Below are 16,941 nucleotides of genomic sequence, written 5' to 3' on the forward strand. Positions count from 1 at the left end.
TGCCATGCAGGGATGGGGTGGGGACCCTGCTCATGCTAGTCGGTGGACCTACCACTGAGCTGTATCCCAGCCCCTAAAGGTCTCCTTCTTGTTTTCATACTTTGAAGATGCCCTTCTCCCGCTGTCTTCTCACTTGGCCTTATATGGAGAGAAATGGCCTTATATGTCTTTATCTTTGCTCCTCAGTAAACAGTGTGCCTTTTCCCCCCTGATTGCTAGCAGCACTTTCTTTTCTGAGCAACTTGATTAAGCACTGGGTTTATCTTGCTCTTGTGAACACCATGAGTTATAACTGGCTTGCTTCTTTTTATTTGGTGGCTGTCAAGAACATGGATCTACCATATTCATCACCCTGGACAAAACCCAGGTCCAAATGGATCAAGCACATGATCCAGCATGAGACCAGATACCCTGAATCTGGTAAAGAGAAAGTAGGAAATAGGATTGAATCATTAGCACAGGACAAGACACCGAGGGCATAAGCATTAAGATCAACAATTGGGGCTCAGTGAGTAAGAGCACTGACTGCTCTTCCAGAGGACCTGGGTTCAATTCCCAGCACCCACATGGCAGCTCACAACTGTCTGTAACTCCAGGATCCAACACCCTCACACAGACATACAAATAAAACATTAATAAAATAAAAATAAGTTTTTTAAAAAAGTTCAACAATTAATAAATGGGACTTCATGAAGCTAAAAAGCTTCTGTACAGCAAAGGACACCGTCATTTGAACAAAGCAGAAGCCTGAAGAATAGAAAAATCTCTACTTCTTATACACCTGATGAGAATTAGTTATCTAGAGTATATGAAGAACTTTTTTGTAAAAAAGCCTGAGTATCAAAACAAATAACTCACTTTAAAAACGGGCTATAGAACTTTAACAGAGTTCTCAAAAGATCAAACAAAAGTGGTTTGGAAACACTTGAAAAAGTGTCCAACATCCTGAGCTGTCAGGGAAATGCAAATTACAAATACTTAGAGATTTCATCTTGTTCCAGTAAGCACGGCCAACATCAATAAACAAATGACAGCACCTACTGGCAAGGCTATGGGAGAGAGAGGGACACTTATTCATTGACGTGGGAGTGCAAACCGGTACAGCCACCATGGAGGTTCCTCACCAGCTGAAAACCCAGCTACGGCAAGGTCCAGCTATACCACACTCTTGGGCATATACCAAAGGATTTTACATCTTACCACGGAGATACTTCCTCATCCGCGCTCAGTGCTGTCCTATTTGTAAGAGCCAGAAATTGGAAACAGCCTAGATGTCCATCAATGATGAACGAATAATGAAAATGTTATTCAGCTGTACCCACACACACATATACATATGTATATTATAATATTATGTATAATATACATATATACATAATGTATGTGGTCACCATATAATGGAGAGAGAATGCTCCACTAGATATCTTATGCCACCAGGTAAAACCTCCAATGCCGAGAATGAGCTTACATATTGTTGAGTTGTTGGTCAAGGGAGACCCACAGAATACCAACTTCCCCCCCAAATCACCTGTTGCCAAGGTTGCTGGTTGGTCTCCATACCGGGTGGCAAGACCCTGTTGCTGAATATACAACTTGCTGATGTCACTGAACATGGGAAAAATGAGCTGGTGCCCAACTGAAGCTTCACTCCCACTGACTAGCGCTCATGGTGCCGGAGGGTACTCTGCAAGCTAGCAGAGAAGAAACGTATGCATCAGCATCACCTAGCGGCAAGCTCTGTGGCCTCCAACAAGGACTGGCCTGCAAGATGATCCCGTGCTTTAGTGGCATAGATGTTATGGGTGACCAACCACCTACCAGAGGTAGTGGATGACCCAAAGAAAACAAGTGTCTTCTAGGCACAGGACATACTCACACGGGAACTCGCAGAGACTGTGGCAGCACACACAGGACTTAGGCAGGTTCGAGGTACTAGCACAGAGAAGAAAAAGTGGGTAAAGGGTCCCGCCCCTAGCCAAGAAGCTATTTGCAGCTTTTTCTAATGAATGGAGTGTCACTGGGTATATCAACTCTCCTGGGCAGGCCAACACAAAATGGACTCTATGTATTTTGTGTTTGCTTTTCTTGGTTTTGTTTTGAGATATATATATATATATATATATATATATATATATATTTTTTTTTTTTTTTTAAATTAGGATTTTTTTGGAGAGGGGGAGAGGAAATGGTTTGATTTGGTTTGGCTTTTGTTTTGTTTCCCAAGACAGGGTTTCTCTGTGTAGCCCTAGCTGTCCTGGAACTTGGTCTGTAAACAGGATGGCCTTGAACTCAGGGATCTGCCTGCCTCTGAGTGCTGGGATTAAAGGTGTGTCCCTCCTCCTGGCTTTGCTTTTGTTTTTAGTTTGCTTGGGGTTTCATTTGGGGGGGGTGTTGTTTTGTTTTTGAGGAAGAAAGGTCATGCAGTTAGACAGGGAGGGAGGATCTGGGAGGACTCGGGGTGGGGAAAGAATATGATCAAAATATACTGTATGAAAAAAATTAATAAAATACAAAACTGAAGGCGGGAGGGGGGAGAACATCAAGAGACATTTCTACCCCATTCACAAATGCTGTGCACAGTCCCCTCCCAACCCCCCCCAGTCCTTCATTAAGCTTGTTTGGGGTTTTGTTATGTACACTCCTTATACATCTTTTATTAAATTGTCATAATCAATTTTAAGACTGTCATATTAGGAATATTTCATCATCCTAGTCAAATTGTAGGGAAACTATTAATAATCCTCTGTCTTTCAGTCCCGGCTCTGAATTAATGGCTAAGCCTGAGGGTAGAGCCTCCACATTTGTGCGCTCACAGAGACACACGTAGAAATAAAAGCGAACTTCCCCTATGGGACCCCCTTGAAACCTTTGCCAGGAAGCGTAGAAAATCAAAACCTTAAAAAAAAAAAAAAAAAAAAAAAAAAAAAGCTGGGCACGTGCCTTTAATGCTAGCACTCAGAGGGAGAGGCAGGTGGATCGGAGGTCAGCCTGGTCTACAGAGCTAGTTTCAGGACACGCAGGGCTACACAGAGAAGCCTTGTCTTGAAAAACAAAGCAAAACAAACAAAACTTAAAGAAGTGGAAATATTTCCTGGTAACAGTAACAATAACTGAACAGGCTTGTAGAACATTCGGTCTTGCCATCCTAACCAAGAGCTGGGGGCAGGGGGGGGAGGTCAGTGGGGGTGTCTTTGGTTGCATTTGAGGCTCCCATAGAAAGCTGTTGCCATAACCCGTATGGCACGGGGGCACACTCTAGCACCTGAGTTCTACAGCCAGCAAACAAGGAGACTTTTTTTTTTTTTTTGACCTTGATTGTTTTGCAGATTATCAAAGACCTGCAGTTGCTGGGGTTGGTGGCAGCCTTGGTGGTGGCTGATGTAATCCTGCTCGTGACATGGGTGCTGACCGATCCCATCCAATGCCTCCAGATCCTCGGTGTCAGCATGAAGGTGAGGGCCTGCCTGTCCCCGGGCAACCTGATCCCTGGCCTGGGCTGGCTTCCGTCATACACAGGGTCATCGTCTCAGAAGCGCCTACTGAGGAGCTGTCCGGCAGACAAGTCAGGGGCCGAGGCTGCCCTGAGCACCCCACCCCCTGTCTGCACACTGTTGCCGCCCACAATGCTCCGAGTGCCCCCAGTCTTCCCGTGGGCGCCCTCCCAGATGTTAGTGCACAGTCACTGATGAGAATTCTCAGCTCTAGGGAGGTGCCCTCCCCGCCCTCCTGAGAGACGAAGGTGGAATTCTGAGGTTAGTTTTGCGATCCTTCAAATTCAGTTCAAATCACAGGCTGCACCAGCAGTGCCCCCTGAGGGAAGGCTGCAGAACCCCACTCTAAGTCTCCTTTCCGGAGGGAGGGGTGAGGCAGAGATGGCAGTGCTGGCTCTTTCGCTAGGCTCGCTCCGGTGTAATAGGAGAAATAATTCGGTCAGACGGGCTGAGGAATACAGCAAGGGTCAGTGAATGAGGATTTGGCTGTTTGCCAGCAGCAGTTCGCGGCGTGAGATACTCTCATAATTTTACTGGGGGGCCTTGTGGCAGCAAAGCCCATGCCCTCGAGCAAGCCCAACATCTGCTAGTCACCCACCTCTCTCTCCCTCCCTCCTGCTCAGGCACTCTGGTTTAGGCTCTAACCGAGTCGCCTACCTATTTCCGTTTTTACATACGGAGGAGGGAAATTCACGCTCCCGGGAAGTTCCCAGAGCTCTGCTGTGTGAGGTCCCAGAACTTGAATGCCCTTGGCTCTGACCCTGTGTCCCTCGCAGGTGACAGGGAGAGATGTGTCCTGCTCTTTGACCAACACACACTTTTGTGCTTCACGGTACCCGGATGTCTGGATCGCCCTGGTTTTGGGATGCAAGGTTGGTAACCACATCTCCTTGGGTTACAGTCTGTCTCCAGCAAAATGGATCTGGAAAGAGAATTAGGGAATTGGTGAGGTACATTCATGGATGGTGAGCCTCAGAGCCAACGTGGGGTGAGACAGAAATCCCAGAGCTGTGAACCTTTTGTTTCTCTACTGTTTATATTGGTGGGGGGGTTTACACCGACAGTTCCTCATGCACCCTCATTCAGTCTACCCACAAATCACAGGGAATTCAGGTTCCCTCATATTATGGTCTGTTTTTCTGTCTGGGGAAGGTGGCCTGGGAGGGAGGTTGTTTGTTTTTTGAGGGTCTTGCTATGTAATCCTCATGGATCTTAATGACTGTGTAAGCCAGGCTGGACTTGGACTCACAGCAAGAGCCATTGTAATTGGCATATATATACATATATTCTTTTTAAGAAGAATTCAGGAAGCAAACAGCCTCTGCTCCCTTGTATCCTGGAAGGATTAGGAAGCAAACCTCCCTGGGCTACAGAATGGCGCTGAATTCTGCCCGGGCCCCTCCTAGCTGAATATCAACCTCATCTTCTCTCTCAGAGCCATCACCCCATCAACTAGGTACAGTGATGACAGCCCCTGAGAGCATCTCTTAGCTGCTTAGAATTCACACACCAGAGTTCCCAGCCACCCCTGCCCTTAGCAAGGGCTCCAGAATATTACATCTTATTATTATTCTGGTTCTGACTCTGGCCCTGGGCAGTTCTGGAAGCATCAGGTCACCTTGGTTCTTAGATCCCAGAGCTGATCCTCCACCTCCCCTCCCCACCCTGCCCCCTGCCGCCCTACATTTTCCCCCCTCGCCTTCTGCGAATGCCCGTCGCACTTTTTTTTTTTTTCACTATCAGTGATGTGGATAAAGGACTAGCTGAGCCAACTCCTCTGGGCCCCTGCCAGCCAGCAGCTGACCCTCACCCTTGCTGACCAAACTTAGATGATAAACAGAACTCAGGTGTGACACCCTCAAGCAGTAGTACCCACGGGTATAATGGCTTCCCTTAAAACCGTTTCCCTTGTTGTCAAGAATCTGACTGGAATCAAACTGTTCCATTAAAATCAGAGACAACATTTTCAGAGTCAACAGAACGAATTTTAGGCACCTTTGATAAAACTACTAATGCTCCAAGTGCTGGATGCACCAGTTAGCCATGAGTCAGGCCCCACAGGCCTCTCCTTGTGTCCCACTCAGTGAAGATCCCAAGGTGACTGCGTTTGCGCCTCCACCCCCGTTTGGAACACTGGGTATCAGGAGCACCTCCGTACACTGATTCCTTCCCCTCCAGGAGAGCCAAAGCTTCAAAAGTCATCCCTTGGATGTTGGAGGTGGAGTTGGCCGGGTCACGTGATCTTAGAGTCAACAGGACGCCTGGCCTGGCTTTCCCTATTCTCCTGAATCCCCTCGGCTCCCAGCCTTACCTCATACCCAGTGGCACCTATCCATTCCAGTTATAGACGGGACGCGGCTTGCTTCCTCCACTCTCCCTATCAGCCAGGCCTGCCACTCCTGCTGCTGTTGCCTTTGTGTTGTTAATTGCCATTGTTGTTTTGAGTCAGGGTCGGTCCTCGGGGTTTCCACCACTGTGACGAAACACCGTGACTGAAAAGCAAGTTGGGGAGGAAAGGGTTTATTTGGCTTACACTTCCATATTGCTGTTCAGCATTGAAGTCAGGACAGGAACTCAAACAGGGCAGGAACCTGGAGGCAGGACCTGATGCAGGAGCTGTGGAGGGAGGCTGCTTACTGGCTTGCTCATCCTGCTTTCTTAGAACCCAGGGCCACCAGCTCAGGGATGGCATCACCCACAGTGCACTGGGCACCTCCCCCATCCATCACTAAGTAAGAAACTGCCTTACGGCCGGATCTTTTAGAGGCATGTTCTCAATCGAGGGGTCCCCTCCTTCAAGATAGCTCTAGCTTGTATGTCAAGTTGACATAAGACTAGCCAGCACAGGGTCTCACTGTGTACCCCGAATTGGCTTCAAACTCACAGCAACGCTCCCGCCTCGGCCTCACCAGTGTGGGATGCCTGGTCACCCATCATGCCTGGCCGTGAATGTCCTTGGTAGCAATGGTTCGCAGCATAGTGCTCTGAGCAAGTCAGAAAGGCCAGTGCGTGCAGAATCTGTGCACCAAGCGTTGCTGATGAAAGCTCTGACCTCTGTATAGATGCAGCTGCCTCTGGAAAAAGCAGCACTGTCGGGCACCACGTCAATTTTCTCCCTGGCACAAGCGAGAACCAGGAGGACAGGTTTATGTCTGTGAAGAGAGGAAAGAGCCAGGGCCCGGGTTCCTGGTAGAGGCAGGGGATGTCACCAAGCAGTTCAGATGTAGCGCTTGCTGCCTGTGCCTCCCCTCGGGGTCCCAGGCTGCCTTTGTCCTCCTCTTTTTCCATCTTTCACCTCCTAGGAACCGCTCACCCCCCCCCGTCCCCCCTGCACAGAGCCACCGGCAGCCTATGGAGTTCTTTGTGTGGAATAGAAAGCAGCGTTCCTCCTGGCAGATGCCGCCTTGCAGGTGCAGAGCTTGGCAAGCAGATGGTGCCTTTGAGTGCCCTGGGAAAACAAACAACTCCCCTCCCTCTGGCACTGCCCTACCATAGTAGCACAGGCCCGGGCAAGCAGACCGTGGGTCACTTTCAGTGCCCACGAGAGACTCAACTCGCTCACTCACTGCCAAGTCTTAATGGCTAAGTAGCACACCCCTTACACACACAGACACCTAGTGCCCACTGCCCTGTCTGTGGAACTCCTATAAGCTCACTCTCCTCGTGAAGGACGGGAAGTGATAATATTCCAAAGCCGCAGGTGTAAGGAGCTATCTCCTGGTTCCTTGTGTCATAGCTGATGCTTACAGCAAATCTTTAGGCAGATACAATCAGCCCAGCGTTACCGGTGAGGACCCTGGCCCCAACCCTACCCCTTTGACCATGGTCCCTCTTTTCTGTGCTTCTGGCCCCTGCTCCTCCTGCAGGGCCTGCTGCTGCTGTATGGTGCTTACCTGGCTGGCCTGACCAACCACGTCAGCTCTCCTCCAGTGAACCAGTCCCTGACCATCATGGTCGGAGTCAACCTCCTGCTGCTCACCGCTGGGCTGCTTTTCGTGGTCACCAGATACTTGCACTCCTGGCCCAATCTGGTCTTTGGACTCACATCTGGAGGGATCTTCGTTTGTACAACCACCGTGAACTGCTGTGTCTTCCTGCCCCAGGTATGACCAGAGGACTCGGCAGGGTTCTTCACAGGGTCATTTTATTTTCGGCTGACACTTTTCCTTGCAATTATGGTGGTCAGAGGAGGAGCTGGGACCCCCTCTGGACCTCCTCAGTGCCTAGGAGAGGGCAGCCCTGCTCTCCAGACAGGCCAAAGAAGGCCACCAGCTGGAGCCTGTTTCTACAGGTGACCTGAACCCTGTTTCCTGCCCAGCTCCCATTCTGCTCCACTCCTCTTCTGAGCCCTTTCAGTCCTTGAGATGCTTTTTTTTTCTCTCTCTCTCTCTCACTAGTTTTGTTTTGTTTGTCTCACTACATAGCTCTGGAACTTACTGTGTAGCCCAGGCTAAATTTGAAGAGGAGAGTCTTTTAGTTTCAGGTTCACAGAGAAATGTCTGCTCAGAACTTCATGACTGGGAACAGGTTTCCTAGGTGGGCTGGCAGCATGCGCCAGTATTCTGAATGCCTGGGAGATGGAGGCTTGAGAACCAGGTTACTCTCAGCTACAAAGGGAGCTTTTCCCTTCCTCCTACTGGAAGGAAACACAGAATCATCATCATCTTCTTCTTCTTCTTCTTCTTCTTCTTATTCTTATTCTTTTTTCAAAAGGGAGCAATTAAAATGTACTTCCTGTTACTGCTGTTAAGAATAAAATCAAATATCAAATAAAGGAGGAAGACGATGGAAGCAGAAACAACATCCTGGCAGAGAGAGAGGTGAAAGGATCCTTGAGCCCAGGAGGAGAGCTCTGGCCATTCTTTTCCGAGCTGATGGGCTGCAGGGCCTCATCCATCATGTTAATGATTTAGCCACTGCACGCTTCCTTCTTCCCTTGTGCTCTGCCCTTCCTCCCCTTGAGGCTAGCCCTCATTCTCATCCCCTAAAGGCTCCCTCCACTGTACTGATAGAAGGTTACAGTCAACTTTAGGACGCCCACGGTGTGACACACAGGCACTTCCGTCTCCTTTCTGCTCACTAACTCTCAACAAAACACTCAACCGAATATACAAACAAGGGGAAATCAAAGTGAGCGTGTAAGGCTGGTGCAGCTTTTGTGCCACAAGCTGGAGGAACTTTTGCAGCATCTTATTGTTGTAGGGAGTGGAGGCTCATTGTCTGGGGTGTGGGAAGAGCTGGGGGGGGCGGGTTCCTCCTCGCTGGGAGATGCGGAGGAAAGGAGAAACTTTTGGAAACCTAGCCTTTTTTGCAACTCCTTTCCCTTCTTGTTCGCCTGTGAAAGAACTCAGCATTTGCTCTGTCAGCCTCCGGTATAGATAGGGGTGCCCCTGTAACAGCATTTAGGACACTAGAGGTTTCCTGAAGGGCTCCGAGAGACTTCATACTGTCCTGAGGGTGAAAAATGATAAACACTGTTGGCATATCCCTTTCCTCTTCTTTCTGCCTTGGCTATATGTAACATCTGGTGTGATGGCTGTCAGCTTGTGATCTATAAAATATATTCATTACATTAAGAGACTATAGCTCCTTCTGTGTCATGGCATACATTCAGGAGGACAGGACCCTAAGGGAAAACCCACAGGTACCAAAGAAAACAAAGAAGGTTTGGTGATGATGCCTTCTTCTGCAGTAGAAAATGTTCCAAGGTATTTATTTTGCTTGGTCAATAGGAGTCCAAGGACATTGCCTCTTTTCAACAAAAAGCAAACCACAAAGCCAGGACTCTGGTCTTAGATGATGAAATATTGAATAAGGATAAGGGAAAAAATGATGTTAGGTTGAAACGAAGCATTGAATAGGCAATTTGGCCACTGCAAAATATTGAGCTAATAGGCAAACAAAAGACAGATGAAAATAAGAGACTAAATATAAAAAATAAATAAAGAAAAGATCTAGGGACAGAGTTCACAGCAGACAGAGGTCTCGGAAAGAGCAGAGGAGGGAGGAGTGGGGGGGAAGAGGGAGAGGGAGAACTATTTGCCAGGGAATTTTGAAGGAAAGGCTTTCCGATGCGAGCAGCACACCCTCTGAAAATGCAGAGGATTCACAACCTGCCTGGACGGTCCTAGTCTGTATTTCTGCTCCCTGCTCTAACCCCTTTGCATCCTGAGCCCCAGCCTCGAGACTTCTGCTTCCTCGGGGCTTTTGAATCCCTGCAGCTGTGACCAGCAGGCTGACTTCTGCCTCCCCAGAATTCACCTACAGTTCCCAGCTGCGCAGAGAAGGGAGTGGGAGCCGGACTGCTTTTGAGTCCCGGGATGTGGTGGATGGGCGGGCAACCTGTGTCTCCCCTGCCTCAGCCCTTTTCCTCCTGGTTTTCTTGGGCTTCTTTTCTTTTTTTTACCCCTCGTCTTCTGTTTCTCTCTCTCTCCCTCTCTCTCTCGCTTTTTCCTCCTGAACTGACCGTGGATATGAGACTAAACCATATCCTAGAGTGTTTTAGATTTAGGGACTAAGTTCTTTTTCATCAGAGAAAAACCCCTAAATTGATTTCTCCTCCGGCTCAGAAGCCGGCTTTCCCGGCGAGACTCGCACGGAGTCCCCAGGGTCCAGACGCAGCTGAGCACTTTAGGAAAGGGGGTGGGGAGCTGGGGGAGGGGCGGGGGCGGGGGCAGGAAGGAGAGGCCCGGGCTCGCTGAGGCCTTCAGACCCGCTGTGACCCCGAAGGCTCTCCAGGCGGCGCTGGAGAGCAGGGCGATGCCACTGTAAGGCAAGGGACCCGAGAAGCCTGGACTCAGGCTGCCAGGAAATGCCTGGGTGTATCTCCTGCCAAGCGCTGAGGTCATCGCCAGACATCAGCCCAGCCTTTGCCTCTGTGACCTGAGTGTAACCCGTGCCCCCGCCCCCTCCCCCTTCCCGGTCCACTCCGAAAGGCTAAATTCCGAGGACAGTTTCACCTCCAGCCCAGCGTTTAAAACACACTTTACCTGGTGCCCACAAGCCTGGAGAGCTGTCAAGAAAGGCTTCCTTCATTTATTCAGATATCCTTTGGTCACATCTTAGTTGCTAAGGAGAGGCGGTGAAGCCCGGGGCCCCTCCCATCTTTAAACCTGGTGGAGGGCAAACATAGGAGGAATTAAAGTATGTGTGCTTTGGAAGCTGCACTTTCACCACAAATGCACGTTGGAGGTCAGTCTAGAGACAAAAGCAGCAAGCAGAGGGGCAGAGAGAGGACAGAGAATAAGAATGAACTCCCAAACGTGGGAGGAGTTCCACGGGAGGAACATCAGACTTTCCTCTTGCCCTTTTGTTACATTTTAAAAAGTGTTTCGTGTGTGCGTGTCATGGGGCATGGGTGGAGGTCAGACAGCCTCTAGCAGCAGTTGGTTCTCTCCTTCCACTAAGGGGGGTTCCTGGGATTGGACCCCCCAGGCCAACTGGCAAGCACCCTTCCCTTGCCATCTTGCCTGCCCACTCTTTGCTACTTTAAAATTAATTTTATTTTTATTTATTTATTTTTTAATGTGTATGGGTGTGTTGCCTGCATGTAAGTCTTTGCACTATGTGCATTCTTGGTACCCACGGAGGCCAAGAGAGGATACCAGATCCCTTGGAACTGGAGTTACAGAGAGTTGTGAGCTACCACGTGGGTGCTGGGAACCACATTGGGGTACTCTGGAGGAGCGGCCAGAGCCATCTCTCCAGCCTTTCTTTGCTGATTTTGAAATAGAAATAAGTTGAGAAGTCAAGGCTAGAGAGGCAACTTCTGGAGCTTCCGGGAGCATGGTGTGGCCTGTTATCAATGAGGCATGGATTCCCACTGGTACCAGTTCCTGTGGCTGCTGTAACAATCACCAAAGGCTTTAAACAAAACAAATGTATTATCCGGAGGGCAGATATCCAAAATGGGTCTCATTTGACTAAAATCAAGGTGTTCATAGATCTGCGGTTTTTCTTCAGAGGAGGGGAGAATCCATTTTTTAATTTTCCCAGCTTCCAGAGGCCTCCTTTAGATCATGCCTCTTCCTCTCTTTCCTGACCCAACAGTGGGGCACCTTCATGGCAGTCCCTTCTTCTCTGTTGTTGAATATTAATATCTACTATCAATTTATCTTTTAGTTAAACGGCGGTTGTTCCTAAACTAGCTGTCTACCCAAATCACCACACAGAGACTAGGATTTGTTTGATTAACCTAGAGCAAAATGCTGGGCAATAGTTACCCCATCCTAAACCTCCAAGCCTGTATAGTTTCCTCCCATTCAGATTTCCCACATTATACTTGCTTTTAGTCATGTCTTAGGTTGAGTTTGTCTCTCCTACTGGTTCCAAGTCCTGTCCTACTGATCTCGTCTCTCCTCCCACTCACTTCCTTCTCTTCCCCTCTGGAGCAGAATGTCCTACCCTATTCTCTCCATTGCACAGCATTGCCTAGTTGTTTTATTGACAATACAGAGAACAAATGGTGGCATAGTTACACAAACTTGAGACAGGTGATGCTTAGAATAAACCTCAGGATGCAATGTCCCATTAAAACCAGATAGTGGGGTAGAGAAATCAGCATTTGAATGAACAAGGGTAAATTGTATACATTCCACAAGAATATTATACCAACATTTCCCCCTTTAAGTCCAATAAAAGGCTTCTTTTCTTTCAATACAATAATAATTATAAAACAGTTATGAAAACTATTAGGTAAGATTTACATGTGCAATGTCCAGTCCATGTGTATTTAGCAACTTAGGAGAAAGTATCTAATTATCGTACCTTGACAAGTTTAGAGTTCTATACCTAAATTAACTTTTATCGTTATTGGTATTACTTATATGCAAACATTTTCTTAAATTCTAAACAACTTAAACTTAATTGTGGAACTGTAACTATTTGGTCTTCAATCCCACCAGAGACTTGAGAAGGAATAAAATTAGTTACTTGAGTAAATAGGAAGTTCATGTTAGCAGCTTCCAAAAATTAAAAAAAATTAACAGAGACAGTTTACTGCCTGAACAATCACCCAAAACTATGATATTGGAGCATCATCCTCAGCCTTCTGGCCCAGAACATTTGACAGACATATATGCGAAGCAGCAACTATTTAGGGACTTGTTTACCCTGTCATGGCAGAGTTCAGCAGTCAACTTGTCCTGCATTTAAGCTTGCCCATTTTTGGAAGAATTATGCCTGTCGTGAAATGAGGGCATTTTCTTTTTGCTTGGATGGCTCATTTGCCATATTTGAAGCCATCTCCATATGGAGGTTCTTCGATGCTCATCATCTTCGAGGTAGTTGGGGCATTACCAGGAGATGACCTGTCTCACTGTCAAAGAATCTTTAAAATAATAAAGACATTTTTAAATGCCATATTCTGTAAGTCTTTGAAGTTTTTGAAGACTTACCTATCTTTATGTAATCATATCTATCTGTTAAACCTAGGATGTATACGCCTGTGATAAATTAGATTGGTGTCTAACATGACTATGAGCTGATTACCAATTAACTTGCATTACATCATACTCTAAACAGTTTGTGATAGCAGTTTAAAAGTATTGGAAGTAACCTTGAATTTGTATCAATATACTAAAGTTTACCAATGTATTAAAAATAGACTTATTTTTGCATCAATATACAAAATCCTATACCAGAGTTAAAAATAACCTTATTTGAGAATAACAAATAAAGCCTTGAATAGATTCAATAATCTACCTTTTGTCTTATTATTCCTATAAGATATCTCTGTAGTCCCCTTTCTTTCTTTTCAACCCCTTTTCTCCTTATCTAAGAATGATAAAAAAAAGAAAAAGGAAAAGAGAAAAATCCCTGAGTCTAACCTTGTGTTCTCTCTGAATAAGACCATTAATAATTTATAACCATCTCCCAATGACAATAAACATTGATGGCCCCAGAAAACAACCAAAAACCTACCCAACCCCCTCTAAAGGAAATTGGACATCATTCTCATGAATTTTTTCCAGCTGACTTTTTGGACATGCAGAAATCCTGTTGGGGGCCCAAAGGAAATTGGGAAAAAATGGTTAATTAAGCAAACATTAATATTTGTGGCCCAGTCTTTGAATGTTGAGAAATTTCAGGTTTAATAAAAGTACTGTTTGGAACAGTCTAAAATGCTGGACCACTTGAGATCAGCTTTCTTCAAAGCTCTCTTGGGAGCAGGCTTTGATGAGAAACAGCAATTGAAGCAGTTGAGGCAGGAACAAGCAGAATGCTGGAACATGCAAGATGCTGGAACAGATATGTCAATATCTCAGCATGTTGGAAAGATGAATTCTGTCAGGTTTGATCCAGAGTCCCCGGTGTGTGGTCCTTTTGTTCCGCAAATATATAATTTCTCACAAGCATTATACATTATAAATGTATGGGATGTGCAGGATGAAACTAAACTGTAAACCATTTTTATCTATGCCAATTAAAAGAATGGCATAATAAATTTTGAGGTTATTGTAGCCAAGGATTTTCTGGCCATATATTGCTGAAGTTTTGACTGGAGACATTTTTTTATGTCTCAATTTTAGAGCTGTTCCCATGTGAATGGATCAGGAATTTATTTTACCTGTTCTGTTTAGCCTTCTTGAATCCTCTCCTCTTGTGTGTAGCCAGGATCTTCTGGTGGTCTTCCTCTGTCATATCTTATTTTTATTAGTTTTGATGGAACACATAATTTCTCTTCTCCTGTATGAACATACACAAAACCTCTTTCCAGTGTAACACATTCCCTGGTTTCCATTTTGGAATAAAGACTTTTATATACTGCTCTAATTCAGCAGTCCTTTCTAAATTCCACTGTGTCTTAGCACATGTGCTACCTACCTCATTTAAACATTTTAAAAATGATAAATCGTTATTTAATCTATTTTGGGAGATATTATATTTCCCTTCTGTTTTATGACCATCTTTTTTTAAAATTACTGTTAGATATTTTCATAATTGTTTGACCATAGGATTATAAGTTATATCTGTAACAGGTTTCATGTCATGTCTAAAATATTGTTGAATTCCAATGGATATACATGCTGAAGCACCATCAGCCCCAATTTGCAAAGGCATCACCAAAATATTCACCATCTCTAACAAATGGATCATGCTCTCCAGAATTTAAGGCAAAAGCCCAGTGGAATTCTGAATATGAATCTATGGTGTGGTGCATGTATTTCAGTTCTCCAAACCCTGTAAAATGGAGCACACCAGCCACTGTATGGCCTTGTTCCAAGACAACACTAAACAGGATCTGCATTTCTACTTTAGCATATAGACCTTCATCTAATTGAACCTTAAGAATACACATACAATATCCAGTCTGACCAAGTGGCCTGAAGCTGAAGACTTCCTCTCCAGCATCACGATAGACTGCCATTTTGCAGTATCTTCGAGCTTCTGTGGACTGTTCTCATCTGGAACCACCTCTTTTGGTGTTATTTTAAGTACCAGATTGGATTGCTCTGAAGGCTCTTTATTTTGATTCAAAGGTTCCCCCAACCTCTGTTCTATGGCCTTTAATTTACCATCTATTTTCTCAGTCTCTTCTTGCTCCAAGTCTGTCTTATCTTGATCTTTCCCAAAGAGGATATACAAAACTGAAATCATCTGTGAAAAAATTATTTGTATGTAAAGAGAGACAAACTCAAATGGTATCCAGAAGCACTGTGTCATTTTGTCTTCCTCCATTTTCAACATAGAAAATTATCTTTTTTTAATCTCAAAACCTTTCTGGAGGGACTGTACTTTCTTAGACCCAGCTTGCATTTTAGGTGTTACCAATTCAGATGTCTGAGTCTTCTCAGTCTGTCTCTTGCTTCCGCTTCCAGGGAGAGGTATTTTTTTTGCCTCCCTCACTGGATCCTGACCCCTTCCTCACTTTCACCCCTTGTGGAAGTTAAGATCCACAAATGTTCGCTCCTCAGAATGGCCAAGAACCCCTTCTCAAAGGGATTTCACTTTCTGCCTTGGCTAGCAAGGTCTAGCCTTTAGAAGCTTCTTGGTTAAAGAGTTACTTTTTTTTTTCTTTACCTAAAGAAACTGCCTCTCTGAGGTTTGTGTGTATCAATTTTTGTTTTTCTGTAGTCTGCTGGAGGCCTTGCTGCTCTGCAGGGGGTCTGTCTACTCCGGAATCTGAGCTCCTAGTTTAGGAACTGCCTTTGCTTTGTTTTTAAGGAACAGAACTAAAAAAACTGTTCTATGCTTTTACTTTCTATGTAAGTTCTTGCTAGATTACTGTAAATTCTGACACACGTTGGTGTGCCATTTGTTGTGGGTTATTAATATCTACTATCAATTTATCTTTTAGTTAAACGGCGGTTGTTCCTAAACTAGCTGTCTACCCAAATCACCACACAGAGACTAGGATTTGTTTAATTAACCTAGAGCACAATGCTGGGCAATAGCTACTCCATCCTAAACCTCCAAGCCTGCATAGTTTCCTCCCATTCAGATTTCCCACATTATACTTGCTTTTAGTCATGTCTTAGGTTGAGTTTGTCTCTCCTAGTGGTTCCAAGTCCTGTCCTACTGATCTCTCCTCTCCGACTCCTCCCACTCACTTCCTTCTCTTCCCCTCTGGACCAGGATGTCCTACCCTATTCTCTCCATTGCACAGCATTGCCTAGTTGTTTTATTGACAATACAATACAGAGAACAAATGGTGGCATAGTTACACAAACTTGAGACAGGTGATGCTTAGAATAAACCTCAGGATGCAATGTCCCATTAAAACCAGATAGTGGGGTAGATATATCGGCATTTGAATGAACAAGGGTAAATTATATACATTCCACAAGAACATTATACCAGCATCTCTCATTGCCCTCTTCTCCAGCACTCTCTCTCTCTCTCTCTGTTTCTTGAGACAGGGTTTCTCTGTGTAGCCCTGGCTATCTCCTAGAACACTCTGTAGGCCAGGCTGGCCTTGAGATTTACCTTCCTCTGCCTCCTGAATGCTGGGATCAAAGGCATACACCACCACTACAGAGCTCCTCCTTCTTTCTTATATGGACTCTCGGAATGACATTGGGCCCACACAAATAATCCAGACTAGTCTTTCCATCCCCAGCCTTAATATCACCATCAAAAACTTCTGTTTGCCATCTGTCTTATTTACAAGACACCATGACCAAGGCAACTCTTATAAAAGGAAGCATTTAATTGGGGCTGGCTCACAGTCGGAAAGGTTTGGTCCATTATCATCATGGTGGAAAGCATGAGAGCGTGCAGGCAGACTTGGTGCAGGAGGACCAGGCAGCAGAAGGAGACTGTTCCACGCTGGGCAGAGCTTGAGCATAGGAGACCTCAAAGCCCGCCCCCACAGTGACATACTTCCTCCAACAAGGCCACACCTCCTAATAGTGCCACTCCCTGTGGGCCAAGCATTCTAACACATGAGTCTCTGGGCTTGGGGGAGAGGAATCCAAGGTTTGACATGGCTTTATGCATGTGTTTGACA

The 16,941-nt window shown here is 45.8% G+C and overlaps 1 protein-coding gene and 1 long non-coding RNA gene across 2 annotated transcripts in view; one reads left to right on the plus strand and one right to left on the minus strand.

Annotated features, from left to right (window-relative positions):
• Gpr156 (G protein-coupled receptor 156) overlaps positions 1-16,941 on the plus strand; it is a 90,534-nt gene that overhangs the window by 63,039 nt on the left and 10,554 nt on the right. The window contains exons 6-8 of the mRNA XM_060370373.1: positions 3,327-3,452; positions 4,268-4,363; positions 7,358-7,594. Coding sequence (XP_060226356.1) covers positions 3,327-3,452; positions 4,268-4,363; positions 7,358-7,594 — 459 coding nt within the window. The remainder of the gene's footprint in view (positions 1-3,326; positions 3,453-4,267; positions 4,364-7,357; positions 7,595-16,941) is intronic.
• On the minus strand, positions 4,279-7,110 carry LOC132648554 (uncharacterized). Its single transcript, XR_009586970.1, has 3 exons — positions 6,376-7,110; positions 5,803-5,983; positions 4,279-4,413 (listed from the first exon to the last, which is right to left on the minus strand). It is a non-coding gene; the product is annotated as an uncharacterized LOC132648554 (long non-coding RNA).

The sequence above is a fragment of the Meriones unguiculatus genome, chromosome 17 (assembly GCF_030254825.1).
Source record: "Meriones unguiculatus strain TT.TT164.6M chromosome 17, Bangor_MerUng_6.1, whole genome shotgun sequence".
Lineage (NCBI taxonomy): Eukaryota > Metazoa > Chordata > Mammalia > Rodentia > Muridae > Meriones > Meriones unguiculatus.